Below are 13,614 nucleotides of genomic sequence, written 5' to 3'. Positions count from 1 at the left end.
TGTCTGTGTGTCCAGTTTCCCTTCATTAATTGAAGGAGTGTTTATAAAGGCAGCCCTCTCCAGTCAATCATTAATCCAGACATGGCTCTCTCATTCCCCGCTGGCTTCAATCTCGTAACAGATTTAGCTGGACCCCAAACACACTCTGGCTAATTATCCCTCTCTCACACACGCTACTGCCCTGGCCCCAATCTCAGGTCTCTAGGGGGTCAGTGCCAATCATCCTGTGGAGTCTAGCAAGACAAAGACAACAAGTGAACATTATGACATTTTAAAGAAAATATGGATTTTATTCCACTGCTAAACAAAACCAATGGAAAATATCCACACACAGCAAAACATACACATGATGAGTTGTGCAGATTGTCAGTTATCTCAATCGGACAGATGTACAAAATCAGACATACAAACACCTTGTTATCAGAATTCTAATTATCCGGGTAACCTAGTTAAAGCACTTGGGAGAGAGAACGACGGATGATAGAGAGAGAGAGAGGAGGAGCGTCTCAGTGAGGGATCCTAAAAGGATTAGAGATCACTAATTATCTAGCACCTCTCTCTCTTTTCCTATTTCAATCTCTCTGTCGGCTGAGATTGTCAGAACACTGCATGTCCATTGGTTGATTCTCCAGACCGTCACAGAGGCTGGCGAATGGGGCGACAGTTTTGAGGGGTCAGTCTAATATAGACTGCAGTAGGGGTGGGGTTGTGTGTGTGTCCTGGGTCTTAGAGCACTGAAAGGTCATGGCAGGATTTGGACTTCAGACGGAATGCGACGTTGGCATTGTTCTTGGCCACCATCTTGTCCAAGAAGCGTTTGGCCTTCTTGGGTATGCTGTCGCAGCGTGTGTGTGAGTGTGTGTGTCTGCGACGGTTGTTCTCCTTGGTGTCTCTGCGTAGTCGTAGCTGCTGTACAATGCCATGGAAGGCTGGCCAGACGTTGTGTTGCATCGCTGCTGACGTCTCGATGAACTTACAGTCAAACACTGCAGCACACGCACGGCCCTCTGGAGAGAAAAACAGTCACACACAGTCAGATAGCTGCTGAGAAACTCATAAACACACTATCAAACACCATAGCTCATCCACAGCCTTCTGTAACATACAGTTGAAGTTGGAAGTTTACATACACCTTAGCCAAATACATTTAAACTCAGTTTTTCACAATTCCTGACATTTAATCCTGGTAAAAATTCCCTGTCTTAGGTCAGTTAGAATCACCACTTTATTTTAAGAATGTGAAATGTCAGAATAATAGTAGAGAGAATGATTTATTTCAGCTTTTATTTCTTTCATCACATTCCCAGTGGGTCAGAAGTTTACATACACTCAATTAGTATTTGGTAGCATTGCCTTTAAATTGTTTAACTTTGGTCAAACGTTTTGGGTAGCCTTCCACAAGCTTGATGCTGCCACCCCCGTGCTTCACTGTGGAGATGGTGTTCTTCGGCTTGCAAGCCTCCCCCTTTTTCCTTCAAACATAACGATGGTCATTATGGCCAAACAGTTCTATTTTTGTTTCATCAGACCAGAGGACATTTCTCCAGAAAGTCCAATCTTTGTCCCCATGTGCAGTTGCAAACCGTAGTCTGGCGTTTTTATGGCGGTTTTGGAGCAGTGGCTTCTTCCTTGCTGAGCAACCTCTCACATTATGTTGATATAGGACTTGTTTTACTGTGGATATAGACACTTTTGTACCTGTTTCCTCCAGCATCTTCACAAGGTCCTTTGCTGTTGTTCTGGGATTGATTTGCATTTTTCGCACCAAAGTACATTCATCTCAAGGAGACAGAACGCGTCTCCTTCCTGAGCGGTATGACGGCTGCGTGGTCCCATGGTGTTTATACTTGCATACTATTGTTTGTACAGATGAACGTGGTACCTTCAGGCATTTGGAAATTGCTTCCAAGGATGAACCAGACGTGTGGAGGTCTACAATTATTTTTTCTGAGGTCTTGGCTGATTTCTTTTGATTTTCCCATGATGTCAAGCAAAGAGGCACTGAGTTTGAAGGTAGGCCTTGAAATACATCCACAGGTACACCTCCAATTGACTAAAATGATGTCAATTAGCCTATCAGAATCTTCTAAAGCCATGACATAATTTTCTGGAATTTTCCAAACTGTTTAAAGGCACAGTCAACTTAGTTTATGTAAACTTCTGACCCACTGAAATTGTGATACAGTGAATTATAAGTGAAATAATCTGTCTGTAAACAATTGTTGTAAAAATTACATGTCATGCACAAAGTAGATGTCCTAACCGACTTGCCAAAACTATAGTTTGTTAACAAGAAATTTGTGGAGTGGTTGAAAAACAAGTTATAATGACTCCAACCTAAGTGTATGTAAACTTCCGACTTCAACTGTATACACATGTGCATGCATGCACACACGCACACACACACCAAACCTGTGCCTCTAATCTCACCGGTAACTGACACCTCTCTGCGTCGGACCAAGTCACACTTGTTTCCCACCAGGATGATTGGCGTGTGGTGGGCAGGGCGGCGTTGGCGGAGAGATATACGTAGCTCTGAGGCTTGCAGGAAGGAGGACCGGTCAGTTATAGAGTAGACCAGCAGGTACGCATCGCCTGTCTGTATACACTGGTCCTGAGACGAGCCTCCCTCATCCTGAAGGGAACACAAATAGAGACTACTATGTTCGAGCTGTGATATGTAAACAAACTGTTGGAGTATGGCAAGAACACACACACAGCAAGACAGAGATGAGACTAGGCCTACAGACTACAGTTTCATCAAGTAACCATTAGAAGTTTCTCTCTTACCTCTGAGTCCCAGTTGTCCACTAGAGTGGCTGTGGCTTTCTCTCCATCCACTGTGATGGTCTGCTCACACACCTCATCTGAACAACAAACCAATCACTGTGTTAAGAACCACATTCACAAACAACATTTAGATTCATACAAATAGAATTGGTCAAGCATCTTACTTTTATATTGATGTAAGATGGGTGCGTAAAAAGGAGCCCAAGTGGATGTTTCCCTATGTGCCCATTACGCACAAAAGCATTAAATACATCCATCACAAAGTCATATTATTGGCCTACCCTATAAAACATATTTTCCTTATTATCAAGCGCATTGTAATTCATTCACCTCCATAGAGCTCGCACTCGTCACTGTCCATGCTGTCCGCCGCTCCAGCGAAGATGCTGGCAATCGCGGATTTACCGACCCCTCTGGCGCCCAGCAGCACCACGCGAAACGGTCTCGAGCTACCGCCGGTATTCCCTGTAGACCCAGTGGAGATGACGGAGTCTGTGGAGTCTAAAGAGGCCCAGCTGTCGCGGCTCCCATCCGATTCCCCGGCGGAGTTGGAACATGATTTGGAGCGGGACATGCACGCTGGAGACGCGAGGCTGTCTGATAGGTGGCTCCCGGTATCACTGATGCTCCACCGGTGGAGTTGGTGCTGCAGCCGCAGACTGTGTCGTCGCATGCTCAACAGCATGATGATAAGATAATAAAATAAATCAAACCAATAAAACTCGGCCTTTAAAAATAAAGGTGCGCTGAAAAAACACCCCTGGACTGGACTAGAAAACAAATAATGGAACAGATGAGAATCTCCAAAGTATTCTCAGAAAGTAAAATAAATCCTACAAGTCCATAATTGAGTGAAATGGATGAAGACTGGATACAACCGAATGTCCAAACTCAGGAATAAGAGTTCATCAAGAGCTACGAGCAAATGTCAGAAGTTGTCCCACATCAGTGCCGGTAGACAGTTTAATCCTCGAAATGGGAAAGAAAGAGGCTGTTTGGTTGTTGAGGTCTCTGAACACTGTGAGCGCGTGTAATCCCGTAAATCGGTCTCTCTCTAATGTTATAATGGGATTTCTTCCGCGGCGAGATTTATATAAAGAAGGGCTCAGCGCGAGATAGGGTTTCCTTGACGTCAAGTGTGTGTCTCCTCCCTCACCCTTGTGCGTTCTCACGGCTCGGGACCAGCGGTGTTGAGGGGGACTGGCCCTCCCACCCAGAGGCAGCAGTGGATAAGTGGAGATGTGTGTTTCCACATGTGTAGGCTACTGTATCCCTGCCAATGTTTCTGATACTGTAGAGGCTGAGCAGGGACATATCATAACAGCCTGGTCTCATGGACTAGACATAACATAATAAACGTAATTCCGGGATACCAAATGAGTATAGTAGTAGTATGATATGTTATGTTATGTTTGGTATGGCTACATGGTTTCCTTTACATAACAATGGCTCTGTGGACATGCATTAAGATCCAGGGTTAACACTTTCTCACAAAGCAACTGTTTTGATTATGCAGAAGTTGTTGATTCTCCCCTTCACATGTCTTTAGTGTCACACTGGGTGATGAATACACACTTCCCCAAAATAACAGTAGAGCTCATATTAACATAATCACTGGTTACACTCTGGTGCTGCAATGGAAAAAGGTCCTAAAAAGCCATGCATTTGAGTGACAGAAGGCCCCAGTACATTCTCCTCTAGGCAGAGGCATCATGCCCACAGGGGGCACAAGGGCACAGATTTGTCCTGTTTAAAAAATCAGAATAATAAAACAGATATGTTGTTGTTGTTTCTCTGTAATACTACTAGCCCCATAGCAATTTTATGAAGTTGGCTTTAGCTAGCCTCATAACTAGCTACCAAGAGCCATTTCAGGCTATCAAGTTAGAGTTGCTACAGTGCATTTGGAAAGTATTCAGACCCCTTGACTTTTTCCACATTTTATTACATTATAGCCTTATTATAAAATTGATTACATTGTTTTTTCCCTCACCAATCTACACACAATGCCCCATAATGACAAAGCAAAAACAGGTTTATAGAAATGTTTGCAAATGTATATATAAAAAACCCCAGAAACGTTCCATTTATGTAAGTATTCAGACCCTTTACTCAGTACTTTGTTGAAGCACCTTTGGCAGAGATTACAGCCTCAAGTCTTCTTGGGTATGACGCTACATGCTTGGCACACCTGTATTTGGGGAGTTTCTCCCATTCTTCTCTGCAGATCCTCTCAAAATCTGTTCGGTTGGATGGGGAGCGTCGCTGCACAGTTATTTCCAGGTCTCTCCAGACATGTTAGATCGGGTTCAAGTCCGGGCTCTGGCTGGGCCACTCAAGGACATTCAGAGACTTGTCCCAAAGCCACTCATGTGTTGTCTTGGCTGTGTGCTTAGGATTGTTGTCCTGTTGGAAGGTGAACCTTCGCCCCCAGTCTGAGGTCCTGAGCGCTCTGGAGCAGGTTTCGTCAATGATCTCTCTGTACTTTGCTCCGTTCATCTTTCCCTCGATCGTGACTAGTCCCCCAGTCCCTGCCGCTGAAAAACATTCCTACAGCATGATGCTGCCACCACCATGCTTGACCGTAGGGATGGTGCCAGGTTTCCTCCAGATGTGACGCTTGGCATTCAGGCCAAAGAGTTCAATCTTGGTTTCATCAGACCAGAGAATCTTGTTTTTTAGGTGCCTTTTGGCAAACTCCAAGCAGCTGTCTTGTGCCTTTACTGAGGCTTCCGTCTGGCCACTCTACCATAAAGGCCTGAGAGATGGTTGTCTCTCTGGAAGGTTCTCCCATGTCCACAGAGGAACTCTGGAGCTCTGTCAGAGTGACTTTCGAGTTCTTGGTCACCTCCCTGACCAAGGCCATTCTCCCCCGATTGTTCAGTTTGGGCAGGTGGCCAGCTCTAGGAAGAGTCCAAACTTCTTCCATTTAAGAATGATGGAGGCCACTGTGTTCTTGGGGACCTTCAATGCTGTCTTGGAGCTCTACGGACAATTCCTTCGACCTCTTGACTTGGTTTTTGCTCTGTCATGCACTGTCAACTGTGGGACCAGAAAAGGCACAGGTGTGTGCCGTTCCAAATCATGTACAATCAATTGAATTTACCACAGGTGGACTCAAGTCAAGTTGTAGAAACATCTCAAGAATGATCAATGGAAACAGGATGCACCTGAGCTCAATTTTGAGACTCATAGCAAAGGGTCTGAATACTTCTGTAAATAAGGTATTTCTGTTTTTTATTTTGAATAAAGTTGCAAACATTTCTAAAAAACTGTTTTCATTTGTCATTATGGGGTGTCATGACTGTCCTGATCAGGTCAGGTTACAGGAGACCACAACCCTACAGATTATCTCTCTCCCCCAACAGAGGAGGAGAGATCTAGGGATCTGAAGATGTGGGGGTTTTATGACCCCTCACGCCCAGGATAAATCTTAGGCCACAGAGAAATTCCTTTGTCCTCACTATGGAGAACTGTCTTCAGAACATTAAACATGCAATAAAGGGACTTTGGAACAATGGTTTCCATCAGCCACAATGGTGGCCATGACGATAGATGGAATATGAAAATGTATGTTATTTTTGTATTGTTGTTAAAGGTTAACAGATGACGTTATTATGAAAACATTGTACCTTTAAGAGTTTTCCCAGTATATCCCTGATGTTTATACATTGTACGTTGTGTGGAAAATGTCCAAGTCAAAGACAATGTTTTGGTAAAGATGAGATGTGAAGTTAGTGTCTAAAATTGGATTTGAGTAAAATCTAGGCCTTGTCTCTTAACTTGGTACGCCCAGAGAATTGCCCTAAAGTCGGTTACGCCCACTTCTGACCCGAAGGTATAAGACATGGGAGTGAAGAATGAACAGATTAGACTAACTGACCCCAGGCTGCAGCCAAGGTCTAAAAGTTCAACGAAATCCAAAACGCAACACAAGGTTGAAGACAAAGACATATTTTTCTACCCAAGCTACGGATGAGTAGCTGTGTCTAAGTGGGTGAATTCAAGCCAACCCACCTAGCCTCCACTCTCCATTGAATCAACCTCCAACACGTAATTACATCATTATATTCTGACCCATAAGAGCGGCAGTTCGGGGCAAGGCTAGGGTTAAAATAAGCATAGCTGACTAATGACCCCAAATGTATATTTCTCTCGTGTACATTCTTTTTTCCTCTCTCTTTTAAATCCCCATTTTGGGTAACACGCGCCATAGTGTGTTGGCCCGTTAGACTAAGTCCTAATCAATAGCCTAGACTGTGTTTTGTGTATGTGTATCTTTTATCATCATTTTAGCTTGCTAGTAAATAAATAATCAACTAAGATTGGTGTGGTACGAACTCATTGGTGGGACCCGGGTCCGTGCAGATTCACGGATTATGCGACATTCAGAATGAGACTATAGAGGAAATTGATTAATTAGCGACTGTTGTAAAATCAATATTCTGATATTCTTTGAGTTAATTTGGGAAATAGAAACTCAATAAAACTAATTTTCCCATGGTGCCCCAGGTTAATGAGTTAATAATTGCTTGATTCATTGCTTGATTCATTTAATCACGCAATTATAAACCGTTAATCATTCGATGAGCAACAGTCGTCACATTAATTAATACAACCTCACGACAGGGGTATTGTGTGTAGACTGATGAGGTAAAAACATTATTTAATCCACTTTAGAATAAGGCTGTAATGTAACAAAATGTGGAAAAAGTCACGGGGTCTGAACACTTTCCGAATGCACTGTAGCTTGTCTAACTAACAAGCCTGTTGGCATGGTTGGTAGACTTTAGAAAAGAAAGACACTACTAAATGTAATGAATAGGACTCACATTCCTTTTAATCTTTTACCCAGATTTTAGCAGAGAATCATTCGTTTCTTTAGTGCCCCCCCCCCCCATCCCCAGGTACTTTGTGCCCCCTACCTCTAGATGAGGTATATAGGGCATCAGAATGCATTTACAATATCATTATCACAATTCCTCCTGAAGCAGGCCTGTCTCCATTAACCTCTGACTGGTAAAGAAGCTGAATGAACAGATAGATTTAGAGGTAGCCTTAACGCAGTAGGCTTACGGAAGACTTAGATTAATACCGCCAATGAGATGAAACACTGGGCCAGGAGTTACACCACAAGTCACACTGGGCCAGGAGTTACATCACGAGTCACACAGTCCTCTGATGTCCTCACCCAACCTATGCATTGGCATCTCTTTTCCTACCTAACAAACCAAAATAATGACAGTGGTAAGTCCACACAATCACACTTCCCCATGCACATATCCACTCACACACTCTTTCACAATTCAGGCACCAGACAAGAGTCCTGTCATCCACATTTATACTATTTACATTATGGGGCCAGGTTTCATTTCACAGGTGCAGTAGTCCAGGGTTTCCCAAACTCGCCCCCTCCCCCCCCCATGGGTGCACATTTACTTTTTTGCCCTAGCACTACACAGCTGATTCAAATAACCAACTCATCATCAAGCTTTGACTATTTGAATCAGCTGCGTAGTGCTAGGGGGGAAAACCTAAATGTGCACCCAGTTTGGGAAACCGTGCAGTAGTCCAAACGGTTGTCACATCCCCAGGTCTCCTCAGGTAACAGCATGAAGGTTGGTTGGCTCACTGACTCTATCACTGATCCTAACACTGTAATCTGGAGCTGTTCTAACTTGGGGTCAGGGGTCAGGATCAATCAGATTCAACAGAGGACAGCTAGACTGATAGGCAGGCAGAGAGCAGAGATGAGGAGCGCTCACACACACACTGCTGTAGACAATGAAGGATGGCGCTGAGTTTCAAACCTATGCCTGTCCACCGAGTGTAGGATCTAGACCCGGGTGTAGCAGAACGAAGGACCCGCCTGGATGTTACGTCTAGGTGGTGCAACAGGCATAATGGGCTGGTCTGACCTAGTGCATGCTACGTCAGACCTTCATAGCGTTATGTCATAACGCTGCTGTGGTACCAGGTCCTGGTCAGAGAGGCTGCTGTGGTGTCAGGTCCTGGTCAGAGAGGCTGCTGTGGTACCAAGTCCTGGTCAGAGAGGAGAGGCTGCTGTGGTACCAGGTCCTGGTCAGAGAGGAGAGGCTGCTGTGGTATCAGGTCCTGGTCAGAGAGGAGAGGCTGCTGTGGTACCAGGTCCTGGTCAGAGAGGAGAGGCTGCTGTGGTATCGGGTCCTGGTCAGAGAGGCTGCTGTGGTACCAGGTCCTGGTCAGAGAGGAGAGGCTGCTGTGGTACCAGGTCCTGGTCAGAGAGGAAAGGCTGCTGTGGTACCAGGTCCTGGTCAGAGAGGCTGCTGTGGTACCAGGTCCTGGTCAGAGAGGCTGCTGTGGTACCAGGTCCTGGTCAGAGAGGCTGCTGTGGTACCAGGTCCTGGTCAGAGAGGAGAGGCTGCTGTGGTACCGGGTCCTGGTCAGAGAGGCTGCTGTGGTACCAGGTCCTGGTCAGAGAGGAGAGGCTGCTGTGGTACCGGGTCCTGGTCAGAGAGGAGAGGCTGCTGTGGTATCGGGTCCTGGTCAGAGAGGCTGCTGTGGTACCAGGTCCTGGTCAGAGAGGAGAGGCTGCTGTGGTACCAGGTCCTGGTCAGAGAGGAAAGGCTGCTGTGGTACCAGGTCCTGGTCAGAGAGGCTGCTGTGGTACCAGGTCCTGGTCAGAGAGGCTGCTGTGGTACCAGGTCCTGGTCAGAGAGGAGAGGCTGCTGTGGTACCAGGTCCTGGTCAGAGAGGCTGCTGTGGTACCAGGTCCTGGTCAGAGAGGAGAGGCTGCTGTGGTACCGGGTCCTGGTCAGAGAGGCTGCTGTGGTACCAGGTCCTGGTCAGAGAGGAGAGGCTGCTGTGGTACCAGGTCCTGGTCAGAGAGGAGAGGCTGCTGTGGTACCGGGTCCTGGTCAGAGAGGCTGCTGTGGTACCAGGTCCTGGTCAGAGAGGAGAGGCTGCTGTGGTACCGGGTCCTGGTCAGAGAGGCTGCTGTGGTACCAGGTCCTGGTCAGAGAGGAGAGGCTGCTGTGTATTAAACCCTGCTGATCTCATCTGATCTCATCGGCTGGACCGATGGCTGAGAGGACAATAAATCCCTGTTAAGTGCTAAAGCACCATCAGGGCGTGTGTGTGTGTGTGTGTGTGGAGGGGAGGGGGGGGGGGGGTAGCTGCTGTTGGAGTCCTGGCTGTTCAGCTCCTGAGACAGCTGAGGGCCAAGGTAGGACTGCAAGTCTTGTTCTTGAACTTTGACCAAAACAACAAATCTCCTCTCTGTCAGTTAGTACCACTTTCTGCCTGGGTGACAACAGGTGTGTCGTGTCTTTGGCATCATTAAAACTGAAGACATATTTATCAAATAACTCTCTGTAATTATTATTACGCAATTAACCTGATTAATCATGTAACTGTAATTAACTAGGAAGTCGAGGCACCAAGGAAAATATTCAGATTACAAAGTTATAATTTTCCTAATATGACTTTCAGATATTTTATAATATATGATCAATTAGTCTTCAAATGAATGAATTATTATTTACCTCACATTAGTCTCATTCCAAACGTTGTAAATTGTTGGTTATCTGCATGAACCCAGTCTTCACTATGAGTCATCCATACATCAATTGTCTTAAAATCATTTATTTACTAACTAAGTAATTCACAGAAATGCATAACAAACAGTAGATATGTTTACAAGGAAATGATAGGAGAATGTGCCCTAGTGGGCTAAACCGGTATGGCGGCTTGTTAGACAAAAGGGGAGTGGGGGGTCAACTGAGAAGGCACTACAGAGTTGATAATTATAACAATTGAAATGCTAATCCTTTGCACATGAACGCTCACTCATTCGGGAACAATTGCAATCAATATATATATATTTACGCTCAGTGTGTTGTTGGGATCTCTGTTGAAAAGTTTGTTTCTGTTGGAGAGTCTGTCCGCCCTCTCTCTCTGTCGTGGTTAGAATGGGTAGTTCAGAGTGACATTCATTAATGTCGTTATAGAATAGCTGTTTCGGCGGTTGTCGGTCTTCGCGTTCAATGATACCGAATTCCTAGCTGCAGACTAGTAATTCATATCAAAGACTTGTTCTTATTCTGTCGGTATCGATAGTCTAAGAGTTTAACCACGTGGTATGGTTAAAAGTTAATCAAGAGAAATGCATGGTCTCCAACCTTTAGCCATCTCGTAATTGAGGTAAGCTCGGTCTGGTGATAGAAAACCTCGGTGGGGGTTTTATTCGGAAGAGCAGAAAAGGGCCTGTCCCATGACGCCAGACCATAACTGTGCTCATGGGCAGTCCTCTGATTTAGTTAGACTCCAAAGGGAATTGGAGTTTCCTTCATTAAACAGTCCAAAATCACATTACACAATTTCACAAACAGTTCCATCCTTATTCATTCATTTTATACAACCATTTAGATGTAAGTCTCATACCTGAGGCTATTGTATAAACATGATTATGGTAATGTGGCGGTATTGTCTCTCATGAGTTTCACAAAATTGTACCAAACGGACCAGTTCGTAGCTGGATTCTTCACCGATCTTTTATACCTTCTCCAGAACATAAATGTCGTTCGGTTCTCCAGTTCTGTGAGGTGGAAGAACTCCTTTGTTCTCTATATACTGTGGCCATGAGGAGAGGGTCTCCTCGTAGGAATTTACGACTGCTCTTACAGAGCCTGGTGTCAGAAGTATGGAGGTCAGGGGATGGTGCTCGCAGTGTCCAAAGAGGGCAACGTCATGACAGGCGTGTTCACAAACTTTCAGTGACTATATCCACACTATATTATTCTCTGACCCCTGGATTATCGTCTCCTGGGTGGGTTTCCATGTGTCCAATGGCCTCTAGAGATTCAGAGCCTCTGAGCAGCCAGTCCAGTCAGAGTCAGAGCAGCCAGTCCAGTCAGAGTCAGAGCAGCCAGTCCAGTCAGAGCAGCCAGTCCAGTCAGAGTCAGAACAGCCAGGCCAGTCAGAGTCAGAGCAGCCGGTCCATTCAGAGTCAGAGCAGCCAGTCCAGTCAGAGTCAGAGCAGCCAGTCCAGTCAGAGTCAGAGCAGCCAGTCCAGTCAGAGTCAGAACAGCCAGTCCAGTCAGAACAGCCACTGCAGTCAGAGTCAGAGCAGCCAGTCCAGTCAGAACAGCCAGGCCAGTCAGAGTCAGAGCAGCCAGTCCAGTCAGAGTCAGAGCATCCAGTCCAGTCAGAACAGCCAGGCCAGTCAGAGTCAGAGCAGCCGGTCCAGTCAGAGTCAGAACAGCCAGTCAAGTCAGAATCAGAACAGCCAGTCCAGTCAGAGTCAGAACAGCCAGTCCAGTCAGAGTCAGAACAGCCAGTCCAGTCAGAGTCAGAGCAGCCAGTCGAGTCAGAGCAGCCAGTCCAGTCAGTCAGAGTCAGAGCAGCCAGTCCAGTCAGAGTCAGAGCAGCCAGTCCAGTCTGTGGTGGCTAATTTCTGCTTTACCAAATGAGGAGAGTTAAACACACCAGTCCGAGTTACCTACATCTTTAATAATTAAGATACTTTTGCAAAAGCACTTGACCTTCAATAATGCACTCTCTCGAATGAACCATTGAATACGGTGACAACACCTTCAATACAAAGAGCTTTTATACTCACGGTCCACCCCTCTCTACGTACATGACAAACCACAGATACATAGAATGGGTCACATGGTTAAGTTTTGTATGACAGATATCCATAAAACACAGCAGACAGTAACTGCTATCTCAACAGGGTTCATTGTATAGCCCAGTATCTGGTCCCCCTAGAACCGTCCCTCCCTGGTACGGTATTGAACAAAAACACCATTTCATCCAATAGCATATATCAATTGTCAACTCTAGATACTCCCATCTCAAGCAAACCCCCTCTTGACCCCTCTCCTTGACCCCTCTCCTGGACAAGCTCACTGAGGGGAGTGAGTCTCTAGGAGTCTCTAGGATAAGTGTGAGATCTAAGTGAGGACATACAAGGGTCCAGTTACTGCCATAAACCTCCCCACAATAAAGAAAAGGAGGGTGTGACTTGCTCACAGACATTATGGAGACAAGTCATTGGTTCCCCATTAATCACGCCATCCCTTCACATGGTTTAAGAATAGGTAAAGAGACATTCACATATAAAAGACAAGTCTGACCTCTCCGCTCTCTGGGCCCCAAGTGACTGAGCCCCAGCTAAGGGAAACGTGCAACTGAAACATACCAGAGTCCAAAGGACACTTTCTAATGACAAGTATCTCACATAAGCATATTATACTAATAAAACATCTTAATTATCTATGTTACCCAGCTAATTCTGATTCATCCACGACAAGTCCCAAACATGCCCTTTTTTCATCTGCTGCTAATGCTTGTTGTTTGCTATGAATATATTTTATGACAGTAAAACGTGAGTCTGTGGGCCCTGGATTAAAGCCTAGTGAATGGATGTGCACTAAACACTACTGCAGTGACCTATAAGGTTAATACCACATCTCAATTCATACCTTCTTCAACAATAAGCCTGGACTCGCACACAGTCTACTTGTCTGTGTGTGTGTGTGTGTGTGTGTCCTTGTGCGTGCGTGTTAGACACACAGGAGCGTTTCTAACATCTTTCCATTAGTGTGTGTCATGTCCTCTCAACAAAGATCACTGTCTGCTGGACACGTGAAAAACAACATGGTCTATAGAACCCACAATGCACTGTGTCTGAGGCGAGATGCGTCTCACGGCACCATGACGTGCTCTAAGCGGGAGTGCGAGGCTGAATGCGTTCATGAGTTATATAGAGATGGTTGCTATGGTGATGCCATTTTGCAAAGAACTCTAGGTAGTACTTTAACTGTCTCGTCTCTCTGTATG

At 45.5% G+C, this 13,614-nt stretch overlaps 1 protein-coding gene across 1 annotated transcript; it reads right to left on the bottom strand.

The window, feature by feature from the left end:
• Window positions 1–261: 261 nt before the first annotated feature.
• Window positions 262–3,850, bottom strand: LOC115190143 (GTP-binding protein GEM-like). Its single transcript, XM_029748634.1, has 4 exons — window positions 3,121–3,850; window positions 2,791–2,867; window positions 2,431–2,635; window positions 262–1,007 (listed from the first exon to the last, which is right to left on the bottom strand). The coding sequence occupies exons 1-4, from the start codon at window positions 3,473–3,475 to the stop codon at window positions 727–729; spliced, it is 918 nt and encodes a 305-aa protein (XP_029604494.1). The 5' UTR covers window positions 3,476–3,850; the 3' UTR covers window positions 262–726.
• Between the last annotated feature and the right edge of the window lie 9,764 nt (window positions 3,851–13,614).

Source organism: Salmo trutta, unplaced genomic scaffold (assembly GCF_901001165.1).
Source record: "Salmo trutta unplaced genomic scaffold, fSalTru1.1, whole genome shotgun sequence".
In the NCBI taxonomy this organism is placed as follows: Eukaryota; Metazoa; Chordata; class Actinopteri; order Salmoniformes; family Salmonidae; genus Salmo; species Salmo trutta.
The sequence above is the reverse complement of the archived record's forward strand: the minus strand, read 5'-3'. Positions and strand labels throughout refer to the sequence as shown.